This window comes from Leptinotarsa decemlineata, unplaced genomic scaffold (genome assembly GCF_025532065.1).
Source record: "Leptinotarsa decemlineata unplaced genomic scaffold, Ldec_3_MD MMD2_tig00000010_RagTag_RagTag, whole genome shotgun sequence".
NCBI classification, from domain to species: Eukaryota; Metazoa; Arthropoda; class Insecta; order Coleoptera; family Chrysomelidae; genus Leptinotarsa; species Leptinotarsa decemlineata.
The window spans coordinates 9,452,585-9,480,566 of NW_027412538.1; the positions used below are offsets into that span (position 1 = coordinate 9,452,585).

Here is a 27,982-nt window from a genome sequence, read left to right on the forward strand (position 1 = left end):
TTGTATGTATCATTATCGAATGTTGAAGTGGTAGCCGCAATACATTTGCGAGGGGGTGCCAGCATCATCAACCAATGACCAATCCACACACTGCGGTAAGTGATCATTGGGTCCGAAAATAATGTGCCCTAAGCAGATGCAGTTAGCCAAAAATGACAGCCTTCTGTACTTATTCGGCCAAGTTTTCTGCCTTATTGCGGCAAGCCGGTATGACCTTGAAGTGCGGCATTAGTAGGGTTCGTTATTTTTTTTCCATAGGTATCTGCCATATGTATCTACAAAATCGAATATTCATATGAGCTCTCCGATAGCGCAGTGGAATATCCTATTGAATCAATTGCAGATAGAGCTTATGACCATGAAGTTGGATTTTTGTTTGTTCGGGATATTCAGACAAGAGCTAGTACTCCGAAACCGGTTTATCGGTGGTCATCCCGACCAAATGAAATTAATTTCAGCTTTTCATATATCGCAAGTTACTTGCTATAGATCTTCTAAATGGAAAATTTGCAGAGGTGCCTGATGGTTTTACTTCAGCTTTCTGCACAGCATTGGCTGGGTTAGTTGTTGTTTTTCAGTCGGGTATCTGCCACACCTTCCTACTAAGTCTAAGGTTCACATGAGAGGCATAGGTAAGGTGTTTTCACCTGAACTTGGATATACCATACGCACCTCTCCGAAATACATTTGTGGAGTTGTTTCCGGACTTTGTCTGCAGGTGGCGCAGTGTAAAGTCTTACTGAATCAACTGCAGATAGAGCTCGTGACTAGTTGGAAATAATTTTGTTTGTTCGGTATATTTAGACGGTTAACTCCGTCTGAAGTGACCCTCCCGATACTGAATAGAGCTAGTACTCCGAATTCGGTCTATCGATGGTCGTCTCGACCAAATGGAAGACTTTGCCTGATGGTTTTACTTCAGCTTTCTGCGTGGCATTAGCTGGGTTAGTTGTCGTTTTTCTGTGGGATATCTGCCACACATACCTACAAAATCGTAGGTTCTTATGAGAGGCAAAGGTAAGGTGTTTCCACCTGATCTTGAGTACGTCATATGCAGCTCTCCAGGAAATGTTTATTATTCCCACTCCCACCCCGGAGTACGTATTTGTAGAGTTGTTTTCGGACTTCGTTTGCAGGTGGCGCAGTAGAATATCCTATTGAATAAACTGCAGAGAGAGCTGATGACTATATAGTTGAAATTTGTTTCCTTTTTTCGGAAAGTGCTTGTCAAAAAATGGTCGCCATTTGAAAAATAATAGTTAGACACGAAAATGTTATTTTGTAAACTTGTCTCATTCATATTCAACACACTAGTCACTAAAACTCCGCTATTGCAATTTTCTGATATCACCTGAGGTCCATAGATTAGTTTACGTCCGATCATAGCCACCTAGATGCAATTTTAAAAGTGACTCTGAAAAAATCAAGTAGGCTGAAAAACTTCCGGAAATGTCAGTTTCTGATCCAGAATTGTCTCAGAAATCCAAAAAGTTACAATATACAGGGTGTTCCATTTAAAAATTCAGAACCGGAGCCATTTCCGCTGAAACCGAAAGTGACCGGAAAGTGAAAAATATGTGAAAACTCTCCTCTCCACATACCATTTATCTGTACCAAATCTCGTTTTGATACACCTAATAGTCTAGAAGTTATGACTTGTCTAATAGATTCGTTGACACCCGGTATAGTGGCACGTGGCTTGAATACAACGATTCACACGTGTTCCCAATTCCGCCAAAATCACTTGGTGAGCGATGAAGCATATGTCCTCTTTTATGAACAGGAGGGAACGAAGCAGCACCTTTGATGTGATTTTTTTTATAATCTTAGTTCTTTGAATTGATCTGTATTTCATGATTGTTCCAAATTTCATTATTTATTGTAATATTAAACTGTAATTGATTGAATAATAATATTATGAATGATGATGAAAAAAAAATAAAAAGATGACTAATAGTTTTATTTTATTTTTGGAAATATACCGTTTTGGTATACTCCAGGGATCCATATTGTCTCGAACCATTTTTTTATTGTAAATCAACGATGTATTGGAAAATATATTGCTTTGCTTACGACAGCACACTTGTCTCGTCATTCCAATTAGATTTCAGGACATTAGCTCCGGACGCCGATCTTCACAGGCAGCAGGGGGTTGTATATCTTAATGAGGATCTAGAGGTAATTTTGAATTGGGGTGAAAGTAACCAGGTTTGATTCAATGCCACAGAAACCCAGGCATAAGTTTTGTCCAAAAAGATAAATGTCAGGACAGACAATCCCGCTTTCTGCTTCGATAAGTTTGTTGGGGGTTGGAATGGACACTATATACCCCAGGGATCGATATTGTCTCCAACCATCTCTTTATTGTAAATCAATATTGCCTCTAAGGTTGAGAATAGATCAATCATTTCAGTACTAAAAAAACAACAATTTACAGTTACTTGTTTATTTCTTATCATGGTAGTAAAAAATGTATACAAAAGCACTACTTATTAAATGGTATATAGATGACCAGTACGTTGGTAATCTGATTCAACTAGAATGTTGTTGAATCTATGAAAACTGAAAGCCATTGATGAAAATAATGCCAAGGAAGTCTTTATGGCATTTTCAATTCATCTACACATGATATACCAAAATAATAGTAATTATCATATCAACCTGAATCAGTTGTAGATGAAACACATCAACACTGAATATAAAAAATTATTGGATTTCTTCATGACATGTCCTAGAGACAAGTTCGCCCAACCTCTCACTTGAAAAATAAAATTAATTCAAAGTGGACTGTTAATTCACAAAGTACTCAATACTCATTTGAATAAAAAAAAACAGTTGAGCATGCCAAATCTCAGATATACGTAGCGAGATCTAATGAAATAAAATAAGGTTAAACTAAGAGACGATTTGTTGAAATGCCGTCAACGATCACAGTAGCCTTAAAAATATAAATAATGACTATTTTTCTTGGAAAAGTTCTTCAATGGCAGCAGGGAAACCCCTTGGACAAGGATACTGTAAAGTCTCTCCTCCTGTTAGCGGTTGTGTATGGTGGAAATTTATCATATCCCCTGAAAATAAATTAGAAAAAATCAGCGGAATAAAAAGTATAAACCAGTATCAATGAACATTTTATGTAGTTTTTCTTTTTATATAAGTTAAAAGTTGATTGCATAGAATTTCAAAAGAGTATGAAGTAATTGCGAAAGTAATAAATGCCAGTTAAAGAACTGAAACTTTTTATTTCATCAGTTCGGACTTCCATTGTCTAATATAATATGAATTGATTTGAAATCCCTGAAAAAATCTGTAAAAAATTAAAAAGATTAACGGAAAAATAACAATTTTATTAAACAAAAAACTTAAATTACAAAGAAATAATATACAAGCAACAACCAAAAAAATTTTAAAAATTGAAATTATAATACAAGCTGAAAATAAAAAAAAATAAAAATATCAACAAAAAAGAAGAAAAATTAAAATTAAGAGATTCCAAACCAAGTTATCTCACGACGTTTCGATTGTTGGTATCCACAATCGTCTTCGGGTGATAATTGGACTAGACCATTCGAGTGCTTTCACCTATCCCCTCTTCCTTCTCTCCGCTTCATCATTTATTCAAAAAAGTAACTCAACACTGTTTTTACTTCTGACATTACAATATACTCAGTAGTTAGGTAAAATTGTTTTACAGTGCGATAATAAAACGAATATTAAGGTTAGAATTTCTAAATGAATAAAACTAAGAAAATCTATGAAAGAGCAAATTGAATTATCAATTATATATAAGCAATAAAACGTGAAATGAAAATAAAATAAAATCAATAAAACAAAATAATCAAGAAAAAATATGAAAATGACCACAGAGAAAAATTAATTGAGAAAATAAAGAAGGCAAAAAATTAAAAAAATAAATAAAATTATTACTTATTTTTCAACTTTTTATTTTGTATCTTTTTTATTTTTTGATCATTTCCTATTCTTTTTTATTTCTTTTTACTCTGTGGTCATTTTCATCATTCATCTTCATTATTTTATTTTATTCATTTGTATTTTCATTTCAGGATTTATTGATATTTTAGCTGTTCACTCTAATTTTATTTGTTCTTTCATAGATTCCGAATCACATTAAAATCAAATTAGACAATGGAAGTTCGAACTAGAAAACATCATTAGAAACATGGAAAACATAGTTGGGTGAGACGAAAAAAAAAAAACAGTTTTCAATGCTGATTCGGCTCATAATTTCAAGACTAGAAATTTTCAAGACAGTTATTTTGCGAGTTTTGATTCAGAATCTGATCAAAACTTGACTAGAAATGAGCAATTAAAAATTCAAAATGGCGGAAATTTGGTATAAATGTCTTTCTGTGTCCATTATTTACAAAAATATATATACAAAAAATGTTTGCGGATGTTCGCAATTAAAAATGCATCGTTAAAATTTACGTACTGGATGCAACTCTGGTAGGGGGTTCTATCAATGGTGATGAAGCTTTATTCTTCGACTTTTTGATGATATTTCTTATATTATTACAATGGTAAATGTTCCTCCTGACGAAAATCAAGTAGTTTTCATAAAAGAGCTCTATAACAACACATTTTAAACTTATCATTTCAACATTTTTCTTTAAAATTATTCAAATACCTAAAAAATGGAGGAATGAAATAATGCATTCAACATTCAAAGGGATTCGTTTCTATTTCACCATTTGGCAACATCGGTTATAGCTAATAAAGGACAATGAATCTGTTACCTGTAGGAGACAAACAAAGATGAGGTATTTCAGAAGCGTGCTGTTCTGTTTACTTATGTTCCAAGTTCCGAGTGCACCTAACCTATCTTCCTCTATATAAATAAATAACAAAACAACTGTTGTTTATGTGGCTTGTGGAGGTGGTATTGAACTATAATTTATATTTTGCCTTAATTGTTGATTTATTAAGATAATTTTACTTTTTTAAAGTAGAATATCTAAGTACGTATAAATTATTTCAACTTGATATAGGCGCTGTTGCCTATCAATTTGAATACTTTTCGAAGTGAATTTGGAAAACTCATGAATTAAACTCAACTTTATTTTGTTCAAACTTGTATTTGCTGTAATAACCCAAATTGAGGAACATTCCCCATTATTCCCCTTTTGGTATAACCAATATGAAAATGGAGCAGTAGAAAACCAAAACCTTTATTTCCCGTAAATGTACATTTTGTTAGGTCACATAGTATTCATATTAGATATCTGTATTTAATTTTTTGTATCATGTGGTCTGTTATATGTCACAGCAAAATATTCCAAAACCTCATTTGTGAAATTCAGAAAAAATCTCCTTCTACTGATATGGTCCCATTCTAATTAGCATGAAGAGAAGGCAAAGATCTAAAGTATGACACGAGCATTCAACAGAGTGAGGAAGGACAATTGATCCTTGAAATTCAGGATGTGATAATATGCATATTCAACTGATTTCACAATGCACAAACAACTCTTTGACAAATATTCTCATGCGTCAATCGAGTAAAGTCACAATTCATTAGATAAATGCCTACTACGCAAAAACACTTTGCAGAAATTGCAGCGTTTTCGAAATTGAGCAACCGATTCAGTTGTCAATTACAAATCGTGAAAATACCGTGAATTATTTCTCAACATAATGAATTATGTCTCACCTAGGGTTTCATGTTCCATCTGATTGTTGCCAACGAACATATACTTTGGCACTGCGCTTACCAAGTAATGTTTGCATTTGTCTTTCGCCCTATACGATATGGCGTATCCCCAAATTCGTTCAGACAGTCTTACTAAAAATGTGCCACAGGGTTGGCTGAGGAGAAGTTTTTCAGACTCCTGTCTTGTTATCAGTCCTGCAACAAAAAATATATACAGGGTGTAACATAAGTACGTTAAAATATTCAATGACGTGTACCTGGAACAATTTTAAGAAAATAAGTCTATGTAAACTTGTGTCCCGAAATGCTTGGTTTCGGAAATACAGGGTGTTGAAATTGAATTTTGTTCTTCGTTTTTTAAAAATAAATTTTGCAAAATATAAATTATTCGCACGAAATTTGGTACACGGGGTTTTTTGACGTGGGAAATCATAATTTAGTATTAATTTTCATGTAACATCCAGAGGGCGTTGCGTACGCTGTCATCATTTATTTCAAATTGCACTAACTTTTTTGACAGAAAACTTTTGGCACCTTTCGTGAAAAAACCTGATTCCCACACCGTTTCCAAGTAAAAAAGGTACGCTTCCTCAACAACGCTGGAGCTGATCGTTTTCGAGATATTTACAATTTTCTATATCGATGCATATTACTTAGCTCCAAGGGCGCTAAGTGAAGTTGCTGAGAAACTACGAAAGCTAAGTAAGTGGTGGATGTCATCAAAATAAACAACTTTTTCCTATAAAAAATGAATCGAAAAATCATTCATTTTCGATATACAAATTTTTGAAATTTTTCAAAACATAGTTGGTTTTTGTCATAAGTTTTTTGCAATGTTAATTATTTTCATCAAGCATTTTATTGGAAAGAGTTGTTTATTTTGACGAGATCCACCACATACTTAGTTTTTGTAGTATTCTCAGCAACTGCTCTCAGCGCCCTAGGAGCTAAGTTATATAATAATAATAATAATAATAATAATATGGCCTGGATCGATTACCGTAAGGCATTTGATACAATATCGCATGAGCTCATCTTGCATTTGCTCAGATGCCTTGTGGTACCCGGCAAAATAGTGATATGCATTGAACAACTGATACCACTCTGGCGAACTCACTTCACCATAACATCTGGTCAAGCAAGAGTCCAAACAGGGTGGGTCACTTTCAGAAAGGGTGTATTTCAGGGTGATTCCCTCAGTCCCCTTCTATTCTGCATCTCACTATTGCCTTCTGTGGCACCCCCGGAAACCGGAGGCCCAAGGTCACCCATTTGTTTTATATGGATGATCTCAAACTTTATGCCTCTGGAGAGAAGGATTTCCATCAGTCCTTGAGGGTGGTGGAAGAGTACACGCATGCTATCGGTATGAAATTCGGGATAGACAAATGTGCAATGGTCCATCTCAAAAGAGGACGATGCGGGGACTACGGAGAGGATGTGCAGCTTGTAGATGGAAGCATCCTACACCATCTGGATGCCGGAGAGACGTATTCTTACCTCGGGGTGGAACAACGCCACTCACAAGAGGTAACTGCAGTGCAACTCGTTTGGAGTAGTGAAGTGGACTCGGGAGGAGCTGTATCAACTCGACGTAAAGACCCGAAAAATTATTCATCTCTATAGGAGTTTGCATCCCAAATCGTCCGTTCCACGGTTGTACTTCCCCGAAAACAGGGAGGCCGTGGACTTCTGAGTTTGGAGTGTCTACATGACAGAAGTTGTTAACGATCAAGCTATTTGTACTGCAGTTTTAGGGCACGTTGGACTAATGGAAAATTGGCAATCTCTTACTAATTAAATTGATGGATGTACGTGGTAGGAGATCATAATGAAAAAAAAAACATAGAAATTTTCATTTCCCTTTTCTTACTAAGTTATCTCGAGAATCAGGAATCAGTCGTACAAATGTTTATAGGATCTTTCATAAGTACAATTTTCATTCATATAAGATTAGACTAAATGTTACTGGAGTTTTTTCCCAACACCAAATCGTTATTTTTAACACCTCGACACGTGTTTCGATCACCAAGTGATCATCTTCAAAGAGGAAGATTAAAACTAGAAACTAATGCGAAGCTAACCCTATTTATGCTATATAGGTATCCCATACAGGTAAACCATTCAGGCGTACCACCCATTCAGGTATACCAACCTAAATTAATTTTGCCTTATCTATTATTTTACAATATATGTTTATATAAAACAATTTTCAGCTATTTCAGCAATTTTCAGCTATATAGCTGAAAATTGTTTTATATAAACATATATTGTAAAATAATAAAACAATTTTCAGCTATTTCAGCAATTTTCAGCTATATAGCTGAAAATTGTTTTATATAAACATATATTGTAAAATAATAGATAAGGCAAAATTGTAAAATTAATTTAGATTGATGTACCTGTATGGTTGGTACACCTGGATATGACTAGTGACAAATTCTTGGATATGTTGGAGAATCGAATAATACCGTGCATCGATAGGGCAATTGAGGAGGATATACATTTATTCGAAAACGAAATAGTTTTTCAGCAGGATGGTGCGCCTCCTCATTATGTAGCTGCAGTGCGACAATTTTTGAATGATCATTTTCCTGGTCGCTGGATTGGCAGAAGAGGTCCTACAGAATGGCCACCAAGGTCTCCGCATATCACTACTGTAGATTTATTTCTATGGGGTCATTTGAAGTCTAAAGTGTATGAGATAGAATCAACAACATTAGAATATTTGAGAGGGAATATCGTGAGGCATTGCAAAGAAATCACTCCCGAGATTCTCAACCATGTGAGGGTGGCAATGGAAGCTCGTTTGTACCATTGTATGGAAGTTGGTGAAAACGTTTCTGAACATTCACTATAGAATTTTTTTCTTCTCATTGTCCAGACATCGGATTTTGTTTCAAGAATTAATGAAAAATCTCTTTTTCTGATTTATTGCTTCCACATTTGTCTCTAAAACGAATATTTCAAAATGTGGCCTCCTGTATAGTTGTTGACCTGTTTTTTATTTTTCCTGCAAATAATTATTTCAAAAGTTATTCAGGGTGGCTTGTTTTAAATGGAATGCACTGTATTGGTTCTTCTTTCAGTTAATATCTCTGATTCAACGTTTCATTTTCGTGTAGCTGCAATTATTTTTGAAGGTGTAGTAACCGTTGAAATAACTGTTTTATTAGCATTTCCAAGATTTATAATTTCACATTGTGATATAAACTTATGCAATGGGTACATTGTTCTTCAGAGGCAAAAAAGCTCGCTACGGGGAACAATGGTTAACAAATGGAACTTTTTAACTCCAACGGTAGCTCGATGCTAATTTGGAGTCAGGCAAAAAATAGGAAAATCATTTCAAGTAACAGAGAGCGATTTCATAATATAAATTGAATCTCACCGTGAAACCATGGCATAACATTATTCGAAGGGTCTAGTCCTGCAGACCTTTCTCTTTCTTTGTTTCTGTACCATTCTAGAACAGCCGTTCTTCCGGGAGGTACTCCGGAATTAACAGTGGTGTAGGAAGTGTCTAGTTGAAATTCTGAGTTGAGTTTGTGTTCCTGCCTAGCGCGTCTGGCTATTTCTCTTTTTTGCTGATCCGCTTGTTTCGCTTTTCGTTCTAAAAAACAAAAAAGTATTACTTTATATAAATATGGATACTTTTGACAAAACTGTAATTTGCTGTGAAATTTACGAGACCATCGAAAAACATTTTGGTTTTTTTTATCTATAGAAAATGAATCGAAATCAAAAGGCAACCACAACACAACAAAGTTTTTGTTTCGGGGTTGAAATTAGATGATTTTAATGTATTTCCACGTGTTAAAACCGAAAGTGACCATAAAAATTATATATTAGCTCTTGTTTTCAAGATACAGTATCATTATATTATATATAGGTATATTGAGTTTTCAACAAATGAAATATTTCATCACCAACAGTTGGTACACATGTTTGTTTACATAACACCCCTCTCATCAGCTGTTCTTAAGTAGTAAACATAACCTATGTGAGTTTGTCAATTGTACGCACGTGGTTGCTATTGAAATTATCGTGTGAAGTTGATTTTTAAATTAATTTAAGTGCTGATCTGAAATGCCTCGAAAGTGTGTGAATTCTGTCGATAGCTTTTGCTATATATGTGGTGAAATAACATTTAAGGCTCAGAAACGTAAAATGACACCTATCGTTAAGACAGCCTATGAACATTATTTTGGTGTGAAAGGATGTAGAAGGAGCAACCCATCCTTCTACATCCTATGACCCTGATTTTGAGGTAAGCTATAGGTCTAGTGATCCGCACAGAATTAGTCAAGCAGAGTTGAGTGACCTTATAAGAGATCTTCGCTTGTCTAAGGAAAAGGCTGAGCTGTTAGGGTCAAGACTACAACAGTGGAATCTTCTAAAACATGATGTGAAAATATCTCAGTACAGACAGCGTCAAAAAGATTTGCTTCCTTTTTTTGAGAAAAAAGAAAACCTCGTAGTTTGTTCTGATGTTAATGGTTTGATGGACTGCTTGAATTTGGATCACACTCCATCTGAATGGAGACTGTTTATAGACTCTTCAAAACTAAGTTTAAAAGCTGTACTTCTGCATAATGGAAATCAGCTACCCTCTATTCCTATAGGTCATGCAGTTCACATGAAGGAAACGTATATAAATATGAAAACACTTCTCCAATCAATCAAATATGAACAACACAAGTGGCACATCTGTGGTGATCTGAAAGTCATTGCTATACTCCTAGGAATGCAATTAGGGTTCACCAAGTACTGTTGTTTTTTGTGTCTGTGGGACAGTCAGGATAGAAAATCTCACTATAAAAAAATGAACTGGCCTACACGAGACCTAAACCCTAATGAGAAAAATGTAGTTTACGAGCCTCTTGTAGATCCTAAGGATGTTCTCCTTCCCCCATTACATATTAAGTTGGGACTAATGAAAAACTTTGTGAAGGCCATAGACCAGGAAGGACAAGCTTTTAAGTACTTGAGAGCAAAGTTTCCCAGGTTGAGTGATGCTAAAGTCAAGGAAGGCATCTTTATTGGGCCTCAAATCCGTGAAATCGTAAATGATCCTGCTTTTGACATGATTTTAACAGGAAATGAAAAAAGAGCCTGGGAAGCCTTTAAGGGGGTTGTACATGGGTTTTTAGGTAACAAAAGAGATGATAACTTCACAGCATTGGTTAAAGAGCTTCTTCAAGCTTACCACCAGCTTGGATGCAACATGTCCTTAAAAATTCATTTTCTTCACGCTCATCTTAATTTCTTCCCACAAAACTGTGGAGGTGTGAGTGACGAACATGGAGAAAGATTCCATCAAGACATTGCCTTAATGGAACAGAGATATCAGGGCCGTTGGAATGAAGCAATGCTTGCAGACTACTGCTGGTCTGTGTGTAGGGATGCTCCAGAAGTGTTTTATAAAAGACAAGCTAAACGACAGCGATCTTACAATGAATCGGATGGACTTAATTGAAATTTGGTGGTACAAACTTCTTTTATTTTTCAAAACACTAAGAATAATGTTTTTTTTTATTAATTTTGTACTTAAAATATTCTAAAAGAAACATAACAATATTGTTTTATGTACTTTCACTTTTCACGTATAGTATAACTACTCTTTAAGATTAAGTACTGTGTATCTCAAAAACCAGAGCTAATAAAAATTTTTCATTGTTATTTTCGTTTTTATCACCCCAAAATTAGTAGAAATTGACTAATTTAGTGTAGGAAACATTCAAAAAATATTTTTTGTTGTGTTGTGAATTATTAATAGGCAAAAAAATAGATTACCGTTGCCAAAAAAAAATTCTATTTTTTTATTAACAATTGAAAATTATAATCTTATAAAGAATACATTACAATTTTTTTTAAATTTTTTATTGTTTCAATGTCTGATGGCTAAAAAGTAATTAATAATTTTTTTTTAATTTTTTACAGCTATTGTTAATAAATGTATTATAAACAAATACATTGTTTATAAGCATTTCCAATTTTTTTTTGCATTATGTTTATTGAAAAAAATCATGATTTATAGAAAAAAAATGGTTTCTTAAAAAAATGTCTTTGTTGCTAAAAAAATGCGTTTGTTAATTAACAATCGTTTTTTGCAACTAATCATTAAAATTAAGGAACCGTTTTTTTTTTAATTATACATTCTATTTTTCTTTAAGGTTTTGGAAAAAACAATTTTTATTCTTTTTTTAATTGTTTATTTAAAAAAAATTATTATAAACAATTTTTTTTTCAATACTTCAATTCTATTGAATTGAAAAGACTATAAAAATGCTATCCAATGGTATATATAATTGTACAGGGTGAAGCAATAATTGTGAAACTTTGGCTTAAATGGAATATTTGATGAGGTTTTTGTTGAACTACAAATTTATTAAAAATGTCAATTAAGTAAATGTTCAAAGTGGGTTCTATTGTTTTGTAAACAATAATACAGCCTATTATCAAAGTATGCACGAACTTTAATATCAGCTGACTTACTATGACTTTTTTATTTGTAATGCTACAAAACTCGAAACTTTTTTTGTTAAATAAAAACTTAATTTGCCGTTTTTGCAAAACAAGTTGGAAATATCTGTTTTTTGGGTTCTATCAGAGTCAATAATTTTTGGTTTGTTTGAGACTTTAAAATGTCATTAGTTTTCATCATTTGTACGATCTGAGCGCGTGGAGATAATTTTCATATTTGCCTCCCAGAACCAGTGTTATTCAAAAACAGCTCAAATATTTTATGCACAATTAAAAATATTTCATGAGAGGCATCCGGACAAAAATGTAGGTCACGTATACGTCCGCGATTTAGTTGAATAGTTTAGAGAAACGGGATCAGTGCAGAATAAAAAAAGGAATGCCCCAAGATTACTGAATGAAGCAACCCAAATTGAGGTCCTTGGAAATTTTGCATCAACACGTCAGGCATCTGCAGTGACAGGAGTTTCACATGAGTCGGTTAGGAAGGTGTTGAAATTACATAAGTTTCACCCCGTACAAAACGGAAATTCTTCAAGAACTAGGCGATGATGATCCAGACCGACGAATTGAGTTTTGTGAACTCATGACTGAAAGAATTCGCGTTGAACCGAAAATGTTAAAAAAAATTTGTTTCAGTGATGAATGCACTTTTATGCTGAATGGTAATGTAAATAAACAAAACTGTCGGTACTGGAGTGATGCGAACCCGCATCGATTCAGAGAAGGTCACAACCAATATCCTGAAAAACTGAATGTTTGGGCAGGAATATTAGGCGATGCTATAATTGGTCCCTTGTTCATACCAGGCAATTTAAGTGGCGACATTTATCTCGATATGCTGGATAACACCATCAACCTTTAATTGTGCATAACTCAGAGAACCAAAGGGACGACCAAGGCAACCTAGCTACAGACGAAGATTTGCTGCACTTCCAACAAGATGGAGCACCTCCTCACTATGCAGCTCCAGTTAGGCACTGGTTGGATACTAATTATCCGAACAAATGGATTGGAAGGAGAGGTCCCATTTAGTGGCCACCGAGGTCACCAGACTTGGCGCCACCTGACTTTTTTCTGTGGGGTCACCTCAAATCAGTTGTTTATAAAACTCAATCTGAGTCACTTGGGGAATTGCGAGAAAGAATTACGCAAGCATGTTGCGCCATTACAAGAACAACATTTGCCAAAGTTCGTGCAGAATTTGAAAATAGGCTGTATTATTATTTACCAAACAACGGAATCCACTTTGAACATTTACTCAATTGACATTTTTAATAAATTTGCAGTTCAATAAAAGCCTCATTAAATATTCCATTTAAGCCAAAGTTTCACAATTATTCCTTCACCCTGTATAATTATTATTGTTGAGGAACGAACAAGAATTTGATCTACATCACCATGTATTACGTTTTGTTTTATTGATAAAAAAAAAGTTGTTGATAGAGTTGTCATTGTCAAGTTAGTTAAATTAATTCTTTTGAGATTTGTATATTTATTTTCATTAAAGTTGTTTACAGTTGAATAATCCTGTGTTCAAGCTAAAACTCAACAAACAATTATTTATATCACTGGATAGCATTTTTTATAGTCTTTTCAATGATGTATCACAAGTAGGAGTTCACAATTTAATATTTTTGTGTTTTGGTGGGTGGGACCTAGGGGGTTGATGAGGGAGAGTTCTCTTTCATGTCACTTTAGTTCCCCCTTACTATCCTAGAAACGGTTTCAAGCATTTTTCGATATCACCTTTCGTTCGTGAGGTATAGTCTATTGTGAGTTTTGAAATTGACACACTGTATTGCTTTGCTGACGACAGCACACTTGTTTCGTCATTCCATTTGGATTCCAGGACATCGGCTGCGAAGCACATCTTCACCGGCAACAGGAGGTTGCATATCTTACTGAGGAGCTAGTGATTTCGAATTGGAGTGAAAGTAACCAGGTTCCATTCAATGTCACAAAAACCCAGGTATCGGTTTTCTACATAAAGATAAATGCAAAGGCTGCTTCTCAAAAGCTTGGAACACTGTCCCGAACCAGAAAACTGTATACACCTCAGCAACTTTTGATGCTTTATACAGCTCAGATCAGACCTTCATTGGAGTATTGTTCTCATGTCTGGAGCTCCACCCCTAAGCATACCTGAAGCTGCTGGATTCCATCCGTAAAAAAGCAATCCTGGAGCCTGATTGGAGACACGAACATCACTTGCAACCTTGATAGTCTAGAACATCGAAGAAAGATTTGAGATTTGTCTCTCTTTTATAGATACTTTCATGACAGGTGTTCAAATGACTTGGCACATTTGATTCCACCAAGGGCGGTGTTACAGATCGTTGGTGAACCTACATATTCATTTACTAAATTGGTTAGTCCTAGGAAAAATGAAGAAATCCGATAACGATAGCACATGATCCCAAATATACATGTTTTAATGTATTTCAAAAGTTCATTTGAAAATCTACAGAAATTCTAAAATACCAAAGTGAATCATCAGAAAATATGACGACTATGACAGTTGTATGAAAGAACAAACGAAACGGTTTAATATTAATAGACCTTTGTATTTTTATTCAGAATTTCCTTTAGGAAACTGAATAAACTTACTTATCAAAGGAAATTACCCTTTGATCCAGTCAACAAAATTTCTATCATTATTATTTTCCTGAGGTTGCGCTGGTCGGGCCTTGTCTCCGAAGCTCCAATATATTCGGGAGGGCGCGCCAGCTTTATCAACCAATGACCATCGCCACTCCGTGGGGTAAACGATCATTGGGTCCAAAAATCATATTCCTTAAGTGAAGCCAATACTGGCAGCCTTCTGTATTTGTCCGGCTAAGATTTCCGCCTCAGTGCGGCAAGCCGGCTTAATCTTGATATAGAGTACAGAGAAATGTATTTTAATTTCCAATTAAAACATTAAAATTGTTATTTTGGTCAATATACTTTCTGAAATGAAAATACAAATTGTTTCCATCTAGGATTTGAGTCATTTAATCTCTATATTATTATTCAGGGGCTCAGCCAACTTTCATTTGTATTGAAGTAAATAGTACATATATAATCAGTTTATTCAGAAAAAATTCCCATAAAATTTGTTCATGATAAAAATACAAAATTTAATTCATTAAAGTTGTGATTAATTGAAGACACTAAAAAAATGGACTGTCTAACACCCTCATATTTCGTACCTATATAGGAACCTTATCAGTATAACATTGATATAAGTTCATTTTGCTCCTTTGAACGGGAATGCATTGGATTTCATTTCAGCAAAACATTCTCAAAAAAGTTGTTACTTGAAGAAATTATTGAATCCTTTGAGTGAATTAATATTCAAGCGGCAATTACTACCTACATCAGGACACAACAAAAAGAAAAAAATATATATAAAGTATTTCAAACGCGCTTATATAATATCCGATATCTCTTTATGCAATATTGTTGACCTATCTCGAAATAAATTTCGATACATAAACCACGGCTCGATAACCGAAACGAATGTTTCTGAAGTTGCAAAAAATAAAAGAAAATTGAACTGTAAACGTTTTTATCGAATGTGGCTGTATACAGTGCATATTGATGAAAGACAGCCCGCCCAGCATTTAATTTTTACCTCTTTCAATAACTTAAATTTGTTGTTTCAAAAGAAGTTAAAACGACCATTGTGAAGATGTCTTTCAATATTCAATCAACTGATCAATTTTTGCAACCATTTCAATCAATCAGGTTCTACAATTACCAGTCATTACGGCCATAGCCAAATTCATCCGATTACCAGTTACATTACGATTTGATATTCAACAAAAAACGATAAGCAGCCAAAACTCACTTAACAGATTAGTAGTACTACAAGGGTGGTTCCAGGAGTACCCAGCCTGATCTAGAGATGGCAGTAGTTGTTTGAAAAAATATCACTGTACTAGAAAGCACATATCTATTAAGTATGTTTCAAGCTTGAAGACGCTGCGTTGTTTAGTATTTGTTTGGCAGCCATCAATAGCGAACGTTTTCGGTTAATATGTGAAAATGGAGAAAATTGGTCATCGTTATGTGATACAATGCTTTAATTCGAAAGGCCTTAGCCCAACCAATATAAAAGCTGAACTGGATTCTACTCCTTCTCCTTCGTTTACATCAGGAAAATATTGGGTAGCAGAGTTTAAACGACGCTGTACGAGCTGCCAAGGCGAGCATCGCAGTGATCGACTAAATGAGGTCACGACTCCAGAAACGCTTAAGAAAAGCCACAAAGCGCAACTTTCGCTTCGGCACAGCTCCCTGAGAGCTTAAAGGATTTTCCAGCAATGTTTGCAATATCATCAAGAAGAGAAAAGTCTAATCTGGTTCAGGAATACGGTTTTATTACAACTGAGATGATTTGAAGGTGACAATCTGCAACCTGAGCCCACTCAGAATTACTGACAGACACTTCGAGATACCGTAAAAACCCTTATCACGGTATTGCGGGGTTCTACTCGTGGGACTATTTATGGGCTATGAAGTAATCCGTCCCTGAGTATACAGAGGAGATGAACGTCGACTTAACGAATCAAGAGTTTCTAAGTTCTCCAATTTTTGATCCTGTTAATAAACTTACAAGGCTAGATGGTGTAGCCAGAAAGTGACTTATCGCCATTTCAAGGCAGGATATCCTATGAATCTATTCTGCACCAAAGTCTTGAGTAACATCAGCAGAATCTGCATTAGGAAAGAAAACAAACGTTTTCTGAGCAAGTCTTCAAATGTTTACGCTCAAACGATGGCTTACCAAAACAAGTTAAAAAGCCGTGCCTGACTGAATCTAATCTATCATCCCTCTTATAAGAATGTTGATGTGGTCATGTAGAACGACTGCACCTTAAGCACCCAACCTAACCTCCGAACTTCAGTATGGAATAATCAACTGGAATCTCATAGTATACCATTATGGCTAGAGACTATTACAGACGATACTCCACAGGAACAATTCTATTGCTGCAAATTTCGGCCTGGATGACTACATGTTGCCAGAGACGATTCGGAGAGCATCTTCTATCTAGTGGGTGCAGATAGTACCGTCATCCATTGGAGTGCGACTCTTCGAAATGTGTCACGAGAGACCTGTTTCACAAGCTATACATTTGTGGTGCTAACGGATGAGGGAAGTCGTAGACCGCTGATCAGGTCATCACTAAACTGAAAAATTACCCTCCTGCGCCCTTTAGCGCAAGATAGGGATTTTGGAAATGCATTTTGCAACCATTGAATTTAATGAAGAGAAAACACTGAATACAATTTTGAAACATTACCTTGTTCTCTCCAAAGTTGATCCTTCTTTATCTCTTCTTCTTCAGCCTCTTTCGCCGCCTCTTGTTGCTTTTTCTGAATCTTCTGGAAAATCTCACAAGTTTTATCACTCAAAAACTTCTTTTCCCAAAGCGCCACTCTTTGAGCTACTTTTTGAGTGTTCGTGACTTCTTCTGGGATATTCGCAGCATCATTGAAACTAAATTTATTGTTATTCTTTACGGGGTAGTAGTTCAAACTATAGTTATTCAAATTCCTAGGTTTCGAGTGTATCTTCGCTTGAATCTCTTCCACTGAGCAATAAATATCCATATCGGTTTCTATTTCGTACTTCTGGGGAGGAAATTCAATTTTCGGTGAAAGATCTACGTAGTCTGATATGAGCTGCGCTTTCATTTCCTTCCTCATTTCCTCGCGGATTTTCTCAGTCTCTTTTTCAGCGAGTTGTCTCGCTTTTTCCGCAGCTTCCTCTCTGAGGATTTCCTCGATGCTTTTGTCGTCTTCGTGCTCCCCCATGACCCACACCCAAGGCTCCCCGTCTGAGCCCTTCATGAATTCCACGGACTTCTTGTTGCTATTTTTTGCGTTCGATTTTATGGTGTCTTCACAAAGTTTATCGTTCCATGCTTTCCAGCGCCTTACTTGCTCTTCCCTCATTTTGCAGAATAAAGTCTGTTTTTGATCCTCGTCCAGTTCGGCGAGGATTTCGGGGTCGACGTACATGTCCCGAAGGATTTGTTGCAACATTTTGGATCTGCAACAATAAAATTAAAATTAGATCATTGTTGAAAATCATCCCCTTAAAAATTAATAATAAGAATAAATAATAATAATAATAGTAGGTGTTCTGATAATTGGAGTCCTTGGTGGAATGATGCCCTCTCTACTCCCGAATCTTAAAATCATACCGGCCTGCCGCACTAAGGCAGAAATCTTAGATGCAGAAGGCAGTCATTCTTAGCTCACTGCGCTTGCTCAGGGCACATGATTCTCGGACCCAATGATCACTCAACCCACGGTGTGGGGAGTGGTCGTTGGTTGATAATGCTGGCGCGCCCTCCCGAATGTATCGGGTTTTTGGGGGATAGGGCCTTACCAGCGCATAATTCGGCAAAAAATTATAATAATAGTTAGAGGTAACAGCAATGAAGAACTCTCTCCGCGGCAAATATCAGCACAAACTTCGGCAGATCTGGTCATCGGAACTGTCGGGGAAGAACAAAAGTTGCTGCAACAAATATGTTTGCCGTTCCAATCTTACTCTGCTCGTTTGGAGTAGTGAAGTGGAGTCGAGAGGAGCTCTATCAACTCGATCAACTCGACGTAAAGATCCAAAAAATGATGCATCTCTATAGGAGTTTGCATCCCAAATCGTCCGTTCCACGGTTGTACTTCCCCCGACAACAGGGAGGCCGTGGACTTTTGAGTTTGGAGTGTCTACATGACAGAATGGTACTGGATACAGCCTGTAAAATCGTCAGGAGTTCGGATCCCCTTCTCTGCATGGTCCGTGACCAAGAGAGAGCAGGAATTGGAGCATTTCTCCTTAGGGCAGCTGCCCGAGCAGCTGATGAACTCGGTATAGTTTTCGACTCTGAACGAGGTGACTACAACTCTGTCACCGAGTTGGAACCAGTTCAGCAAAAAGCTCAGGTAAAAGCCGCAGAAATCACCTTACTTCTGCGGAGATACAAGGATGAGCCAATGCATGGGGTCTTCTTCAATAACATTGGAGACCTTGGCTTATCAAAGCGCCTGACCTTCGCTTTTCTCAGGTCGAGTGGACTGAAGTCGGAAACTGAGGGGTTCATAACGGCTTGCCAGGATGGTGTCTTCAACACCTTAGTCTACCGCAGTCGCGTGATGGGTATAGAGGTTCCTGACACAAGGTGCAGGGCCTACCGCGAGGCGCCCGTAACCCTAATGCACTTGCCATCAGCATGTCCAGCATATGCGGTCTCGGCCTATATCCATCGACATAACGCGGCCCTAAGAGTGCTATATTACCATCTACGGACTTCTTACAGTATTGACGAGACCCCGGTGTTGCCCTACGCTCCGGGGGATATGGAATCCGTTGTGGGGAACGAGAAGTGCCGAATTTATTGGAACTATTCGTTCCCCACCCTCAGGCTCATACAAGCTAATAAGCCTGATGTAGTCATTCTCGTCCACCAGACCAAAACGATATTTGTCGTGGAGTTTTCAGCTCCTGGCGAGACGAATATCGTCAGAAAAGAGACGAAAAAACGGATAAAATATCGAGATTTTCTCTTCGAACTCCGCAGACTATCCAGATCACTCTGTCAAGATGGTTGTTCTGATAATTGGAGTCCTTGGTGGAATGATATCCTCTCTACTCTCGAATCTTAAAATCATACGGGCTTGCCGCGCTAAGGCAGAAATCTTAGCCGCACAGATGCAGAAGGCTGTCATTCTTAGATCACTGCGCTTCCCCATGGCACATGATTTTCGGACCCAATGATCACTTACCCCACGGTGTGGGGAGTGGTCATTGATTGATAATGCTGGCGCGCCCTCCCGAACGTATCGGGGCTTCGGGAGATAGGGCCTGACCAGAGCACACTACGGTGAAAAAAAAATAATAATAATAATAATATTCAGTTGGATCATCTATAGATGACATTGAGTATGTCAAAACGTGTACAAATACAAACTCCTTGGACTTAGAGGCACAATATACAATTTACATAGATAATATGATATAATATATAATATTCAAAACCTAAAATAATCTGCTATTTATGCACCGGCATCGTTATTAAAATCGGCCTAAAATGTTGGACATGTAGGTACATAATATATAATAGTCAAAACCAAAAATAATCTGTTATTTATGTAACAGCATCGTTATTAAAATCTTCCTGAAATGTTACACATGTACAGGGTCATGAGTTATCATCCATACATCCTTTGAGTGAATAATAGGATTTATCCAGGAGCAACTCTTTGATTTGATAGTTATACTGTTTTAGAGCCAGATGTTTTATTGTACTTGGAAGTTTATTGTACAATTTAATGGCCATAAGCCTGGGACATGATTCAGATACAACTAATCTGTGTGTTAGGGCACTTCCAACTGTAGGGAATTTTAGTATTATAATTCTCATTACCATTAAGAGTGGGAAAACTGGTTATATGCGATTTTACATATTTTAATATCTCATAAATGTATAATATACTTGTAACAGTATATACTGAGATTTTGGAAGGTGACTTTGCAACTTGTCCTTCTAGTAAATCCTGCTATATACCTTATGGTTCTTTTTTGAATTTTGAGTGTTCTGGACCAATCACTAGATGCTCCCCAAGCTATAATACCATAGGAAATGTTACAATGAAAGTATGCATGGTAGTATATTAATAACAGTGATCTATTTACATTCCAGCGTGGTTATTAAATACAATCAGACATTGAGGATATCTTTTTACAAATCGTATCAATATGTTTGTTCCATTTGAAATTTTAAGTTATCTTCAAACCCAAAAATGTTGTCTCCTCTTGTTGTTAAATTGATCCAATAATGGACGTTACTATTAAACTGTGATCTGGAGTGGTTCTTGAATGATCAAAACACAAAAGCACAGTTTTTTTCATTTAACAAGAGACCATTGTCTGAGACCCACTTTTAGGTTTCTTTTATTTCATCAGATATTTTATTAACTGTGGCTTTAATATTTTCCTGAGTTATCAATGAAGATGTGTCACAGCATACATAACGAACTGATCACTATAAAAATCATTTACATATATATTATATATAAAAGTGGACCTAATATAGAACCCTAAGGAACCTCGAGGGAACAATTTTCAGATTCTGATTTATTTCTACTAACCTCTACATAGTAGTATCTACCCTCTAAGTAACTTTCAAACCATGTGTGTCTCAATTTAAACTAATGTCTTATTGCCACTCAGAAAAGTTTTCAACTTCGCTAAAAGCCAGTACTGTTCCTAATACTGAGAGGCTGGAAAAAACTTGTGACTTCAAATCCAACAGTCACATACAGTTTTCAGTCACTCAATTCAAAGACTGTATTTTTTTACTAGAACTGAATCAACACAAAAGAACCCCGCCCATAATGAGATCATTGTTCTGGCACATGAACCTACATGCAAATTACTTTGATTGTTAAAGATACAATAAAAGCTAATTCCCGATCGGTTCAATAAGAAAATTATCTTGCGTTTAATGCTCGACCGTTAATGTGAAAGTTACTTTAACCTTTAAGAACACGCTAAGCTCACCTTGACAATTATACAATAAAAATACTTTCATGGAGTACACAATGTATCGCGCTCAGGCGGACTGTGATTTACATTTGATATCTAATGGAATTTCTAAGAGGATAAAATAAAGTTTGCTAAGAGAGAATAAATGAGGAAATGCTTTTTGTTGAAAGGAAAAACTGTGTGGTTGATAATGCATCCATTTGTTCTTTCTTGTCAGTCTTCTTTGGTAATTTATTTGTAAGCTCACTCATAGAGCCCATTTTTACGATTATAGCAAATTCCTGTTTAGAATGTGTGTTTTGAAACATGAAATTTTTGAAAGATACTATTTGGTATTTCCGGATTTGTTAGCAATTATCTGAAGGTTTTAATGTCTCACGTTTTTTCTACAACTGCGGTTGACAGTATCAAAGGCGAAGAGGCACAGGGCACTTTCTACTATAGTATTTCCAATACCAATCGAAACAGCACAGAGAAGGAATTCCCGCCTCGACATAGGCGTCGGCATATTATTTTTCAGTGTGGTAGTTTTTCAGTTACTCATTCTTACAATCATAGCAATTGATCACCCCATGAAAAAGTTATCTCAACTGAATTTTTCCACAATGGGTAATTATGAAAAACTTCGAAATTCAAGGTAGTTGATTTCCGAGTCGAAAACTCTAAAATACAATGAAAACACAATTAATCACACCGAATTCTCGTCAAAAATATATTTACAAAATAATAGAGGCCAACAAAATTGCTAGAAAAATCAAAATTCTTCTTCGCTATATTCGGATGAGGTGGAATCATCATCGGGTTGAATAACGATCGGATTTATGGGAATTTGCACATAATATTTGTTCTCTTCTTTTATAACGTGGGCCACACAGTTCTTCCAGACATCACTATTACCTACTTCATTCACCACTCGCCTTATATTGTCAAGCACTACAGCATTCAAAGTCGGTGACTGATTACATTTCCGCAAGCTTTCTTTCATTGTGGCCCAAACCATTTCAATTGGATTGAACACACAATAGTATGGAGGCAAACGTTAGAGAATATGACCACGTGTTTCACACATCGAATCAATAATATACTCTTTTTTGAAATTACGTTGTTTTATGGTCGCCAGTAATACCTTTTTCGTTGGAATCTTTTCGGGTATTTCCATGTCATGATTTCGCATGAAATCAACAATATCTGCTTTTTTGTGTTATTGTTTGGTATTGTAGTCAATAACCGAGAATGATACGAAGCGTTATCCATAACAATAACCAAGTTTGGAGGAATATTTGGGAGACGCTGCTCACTGAACCAGGTTTCGAATAAAGCCGCAGTCATATCTTCGTGGTAATCAGCAGGCGAATCTTTTATACTTTTAGCCGACAGAAGCAAACCATTAGGTACGAAACCACATTCATTCCCGGCATGCAGAATTATAACACGTTTTCCCTTGAAGGTGTGTTCAAAGCACAATACTTGGTTTCGTCTACCCAGCCATATTTGACAACATCATGGGTATCAAACCAAGTTTCGTCGAAGTAGATTATATGTCTGCTGGTTTCTCGGTAGCTTTTCATTCGCCTCAAATATTCATCTCGGAGTTGAATGCGTGTCGATTTCATTATGACCATCCGATTGTTCAATTTTTTTATATTTGAAACGACAAGACAATAAGACACCCCGTAGAGTTTCTAAAGATTTGTAATTATAATCGGGATAGTCGAGTAATTTATAAATCATTTCCAAGGTTGTTACTTCATTTTATTTGGTATATACCATAAATTGTTTGCCGAATCACATATTTTGTAGTACCATCAACGTTTGCGAATTTTTTATTCCTTTGTTTTCGTTTCATTGCATGGTCAATGACATCCCCTATTTTAATGACTCGAAGAACTGTCGAACGAGATAGTTTCGTTAACTCGCATATTCTATTCACAATATCATACTGTTAAGTGTGACAGTTTTCCTTCTTCAAGCATTTATGAATATTTAAAATTACTCGCTGAACTTGAACATGTAAGTCCTTATTTTCAAATTCCGGATCCCTTTCGATTGACACAGATTCCTCATACGTAATGTTATCATTTGTTTCAATAGATCTTTAGAAAGCCATATTGATGAAAGTACCCAAAAACACTAAGATTTTCACAAAAATTGGTTTAAACGATGAGGTTGGAACCTTTAGTGTAAAAATTGAAAACTTTTTCTAGAGATCAAACTGCAGACATCAATATCGTATGTATAATTGTAATAAAATCATGAGGTCATAAATTAGTAAAATAGCGTAAATCAACAATTTGTGTGTAATGGGCAATGTTCCTCCTGACGAAAATCAAGTAGTTTTCATAAAAGAGGTCTAAAATAACGCATTTTGAACTCATCATTTCAACCTTTTCCTTCAAAAAATTATTTAAATACTCAAAAAAAGGAATTAAATAATGCATTCAACATTTAAAGGGATTCGTTTTTATTTCACCATTTGGCAACATCGGTTATAGCTAATAAAGGACAATGAATCCGTTACCTGTATGAGACAAACAAAGATGACATATTTCAGAGGCGTGCTGTTTACTTATGTTCCGAGTTTCGAGACATTCTGTGACATATGACCTAACCTATCTTCCTGTATATAAATAAATAACAAAACAACTGTTGTTTATGTGGCTTGTGGAGGTGGTACTGAACTATTATTTATATTTTGCCTTAATTGTTGATTTATAAAGATAATTTTCCTTTTTTGAAGTAGAATATCTAGGTACGTATAAATTATTTCCTTGATGTAGGCGCTGTGGCCAATATGTGAATTAGAAACAAAACAAAAATTAAAACCTAACATTTGAAACATCAATTTGAATACTTTTCGAAGTGAATTTGAAAAACTCATGAATTAAACTCAACTTTATTTTGTTCAAATTTGCATTTACTGTAATAACCCAAATTGAGGAACATTCCTCATTCTGTGAGTTGTCGTGATCGGGTAGAGTTCCATAGTTGGGTAATTGAATTTTTAGGTTATTGTGATTGCTCAAGGTCAAATAAGTTAGTAAACTCGACCGCGAAAGTCTAAACCAATTTATACATTTTTTTTCTACATAATATTTGAAAGAACAGTAGCTCTCAATTGATTTTTGATTTTCTGGTGATCTGTTATATATTTTTGATGAGATAAATTTTGTAGATGGTTAACTTAATAATTATTTTGAACAAATGTCATTAAAAGTGACATTTTTAATGGTTGTCAAGAGTATTAAAAGATGATGTTTATAAAGTAGCGTGTTGAATATATTTTCAACACTAGTGTTTTATTATGAACAATAGATATAGATACAATTAAATTCTGTCACAAATGAATTGTATACATTAATTACATTATTATATATGAACATTAATATGAAAAGTACAATTAGAACAACTGGTGATATTAATACCTAGCGATATCGAAGAGCCTTGTAATATATTTAAACTAGCTGAGTTGACAATTTCATGGGCATTAACATTCAATTATTGAAGTGCAGAGGACGATGCCGTAACGCTGAAGCTAGCTGTTGCGATTATTATTTCACCAATAGCAATTTTATAAGGAAATAGATTGATCGATGTAACCCTCAGCTACTGTTGTAGACTTCCATCCTCCGTGCTTCTTAATATCCGTTAGTTTTGCTCCTGATTCTGCTAGCAAAGAAGCAGAAAACCTTCTGAAACAGTGACCTGTATATTCCTTTGGTTCCAGGAGGTTAAGAAACTCGGCAATGTCAGAGGTCATTTTCCCAAAAGTGTTTATACCAACTGGGTTGGCACTGCATTTATAATTTGAGTATTTCAGAAAAAAACGTTGATGATTGATAACAGATGGGCGTAATGCAACGTATTTATTAAAATAGTCAATGTTTTTTCCACAATTCAGCGTACTCGACTTTATCATTGAACTTGCTCCACAAAGTTGACGAGTTCAATATTTTTGATTTCTCTTCTAGAAAGGGTAAGAAGACGGTTTCGCTGAAATTTCTTTTCAACGTTTTTAAGTCTACACCACCTAAGAAAATTAGACTATGCAATGTCGTACTGCTGAGCCGATTTTTTTGTTAACAATTCAATTGAAGCTCTTTTTGCAGCCTCTTTAATATCGTCAGGAACACACCATTCCTCATTCTTGTTATTTATTATGCAAGACATTAAACACCAGCAAGAACTTTCAATGTGATAAACAATACTGTTTGTTAATTCGGCGTCACCTGACACTGCCACTTCACAGCAAATGCGATAACATGAACATAGATGTCAAAATACACACATCGGAAAAGTCTAGGGATATTTTTATAACATACTAAATATCATAAAAATAAATGCATAAGGTCGTTTAATTTCGATTAAATTGGTACACTCGACCACCCTGTAGATTTCTAAGGGTTGAACAGAGCCTGCAAAATCGGTAACTAATCTTTTATCAAGTTTTTTACAAACTGTAGGTTTTCGGCTAAAATGAATAATCTGAAAGTGTCGAGTTTGTACATTCTATGCAGTTCTTGCTCAGCAATTAAACTGAATAGAGCTGTAAGGCTTCTTCAAGATGGCATGCGACAAAATGATGTAGCTCTTCGTTTGGGGGTCTCCCAAAGTGTTATCAGTCGATTGTGGCGGCGTTTTCGTGAAACTGGCAGTCCAGCCGAACAACATCCAGGGCGAGGACGCGCTACAACTGCAGTTCAAGACCGATTTTGGTCTTAACCGCAAGAAGACAACCGACAATCACAGCACCTGAGTTGATTAACGTGTTGCAGCAGACGCACCAGGTAACCATTGGTCGTGATACTGTCAGAAATCGACTGCATGAAGCAGATCTTCACAACAGAAGGCCACTTAGATGTCCACCTTTGTCGAGAGTCAATCGCGGTAGAAGATTAGAGTGGTGTCAAGAACATCAAAACTGGGATGCAAATGATTGGGCCACAGTTTTGTTTACAGACGAATCCAGATTTGGATTTCATCCAGATTCTCGTCGAGTAAGACTGTGGAGACGACCTGGAAATAATGAACGTTTGAGACACGTCCAGGAAGTCCACACATACAGAGGTGGTACAGTAATGCTATGGGGCGGAATCATGATCGGCGGCAGAACCGATCTCGTTTTTCCAAATCGCTCCCTCACAGCTCGACAGAACCTCGACACCATTCTTCTACCTATCGTCCGTTCGTTTGCTGGTGCTGTTGGTGAAAACTTCCACCTAATGCACGATAATGCTCGTCCACATGTCGCGTGCCTAGTGACTGACTGGCTCACCAACGAAGGAGTTGATGTATTGCCATGGCCAGCACAATCACCGGACCTGAATCCCATCGAGCATGTGTGGGACATGCTTCAACGAAGAATTACTCCGCATATGGGAAACATTCACACAACATTTCAATTGAGAGAGCTTTTAATCGCTGAATGGGTAAATGTACCTCAACAAGAGTAAGTTACATTCGTTTAATAATCACCCGTCAACTTTTTTCCCTAAAGCGATCTAAAAAAAATTATTGCCATTTTTAAAAATATCCCTAGACTTTTCCGATGTGTGTATGTTTTTATGGAAATATTAAATGTATCTATTTTATTATGAAAACAGGATAGTTGAACACAGAACTTTGTATGATATTTGTATTAAAAGTAATTTTTATTTTGTTCGTGAAATTGCTCAGCTCGCTACGCTTGTGTCTCAAACTTTTTGACTCACAAAATAAAACCTTACTTCCAACACTAATATCATAAATAGCTATTCCGCACGTCAGTATTTTGATTTATTTTATTGATTGTTGGGATAACTATAACAATGATGTAAATATCCATAACTATCTGTTGACAAAAGGTTTGCCTGATATTCATAAAATTGTTTGCAGTATAAAGAAAGTCACGTTTTCTGAACTTCAGAAAAATTCCATTTACAATGGGGGAACTTTTGTAAGATCAAATATAGGTACGTCAAAATTTTATACTGCGATATACTTGTTTACATTATTATATCATGACAAGGAATGATTTTACAACCGAAAATTCCAAAGTATAACAATAAGCCAGCAATAATCATAAACCATTAAAGCAAGTAATAATTATCATTATTCTTTTTATCTCACCTACTTACCCAAGAAGACAGTTGTTATCAAATATTACATATTGAGAACTGACCGAGAAATTGCAGTGATTTCGTAGTTATTACACAATCATTTGGCATTCCATATTTAAACACAGGAATTGTTATCAACAGAATATTGTTTTCTTTCGGTCTTACTAATTAGATTTCTCGGAA

The 27,982-nt window shown here is 35.8% G+C and overlaps 1 protein-coding gene across 2 annotated transcripts in view; it reads right to left on the reverse strand.

Moving 5' to 3' along the window:
* Nucleotides 1-2,430: 2,430 nt before the first annotated feature.
* Nucleotides 2,431-27,982, reverse strand: part of LOC111508741 (SH2 domain-containing protein 4A) — a 75,827-nt gene continuing 50,275 nt past the window's right edge. For both annotated transcript variants that reach the window (XM_074171402.1, XM_074171403.1), the window contains exons 2-5: nt 17,452-18,203; nt 9,063-9,284; nt 5,672-5,866; nt 2,431-3,071 (exon numbers count right to left, since the gene is read on the reverse strand). In XM_074171402.1, coding sequence (XP_074027503.1) covers nt 2,959-3,071; nt 5,672-5,866; nt 9,063-9,284; nt 17,452-18,196 — 1,275 coding nt within the window. In that variant the 5' untranslated portion in view covers nt 18,197-18,203 and the 3' untranslated portion in view covers nt 2,431-2,958. The remainder of the gene's footprint in view (nt 3,072-5,671; nt 5,867-9,062; nt 9,285-17,451; nt 18,204-27,982) is intronic.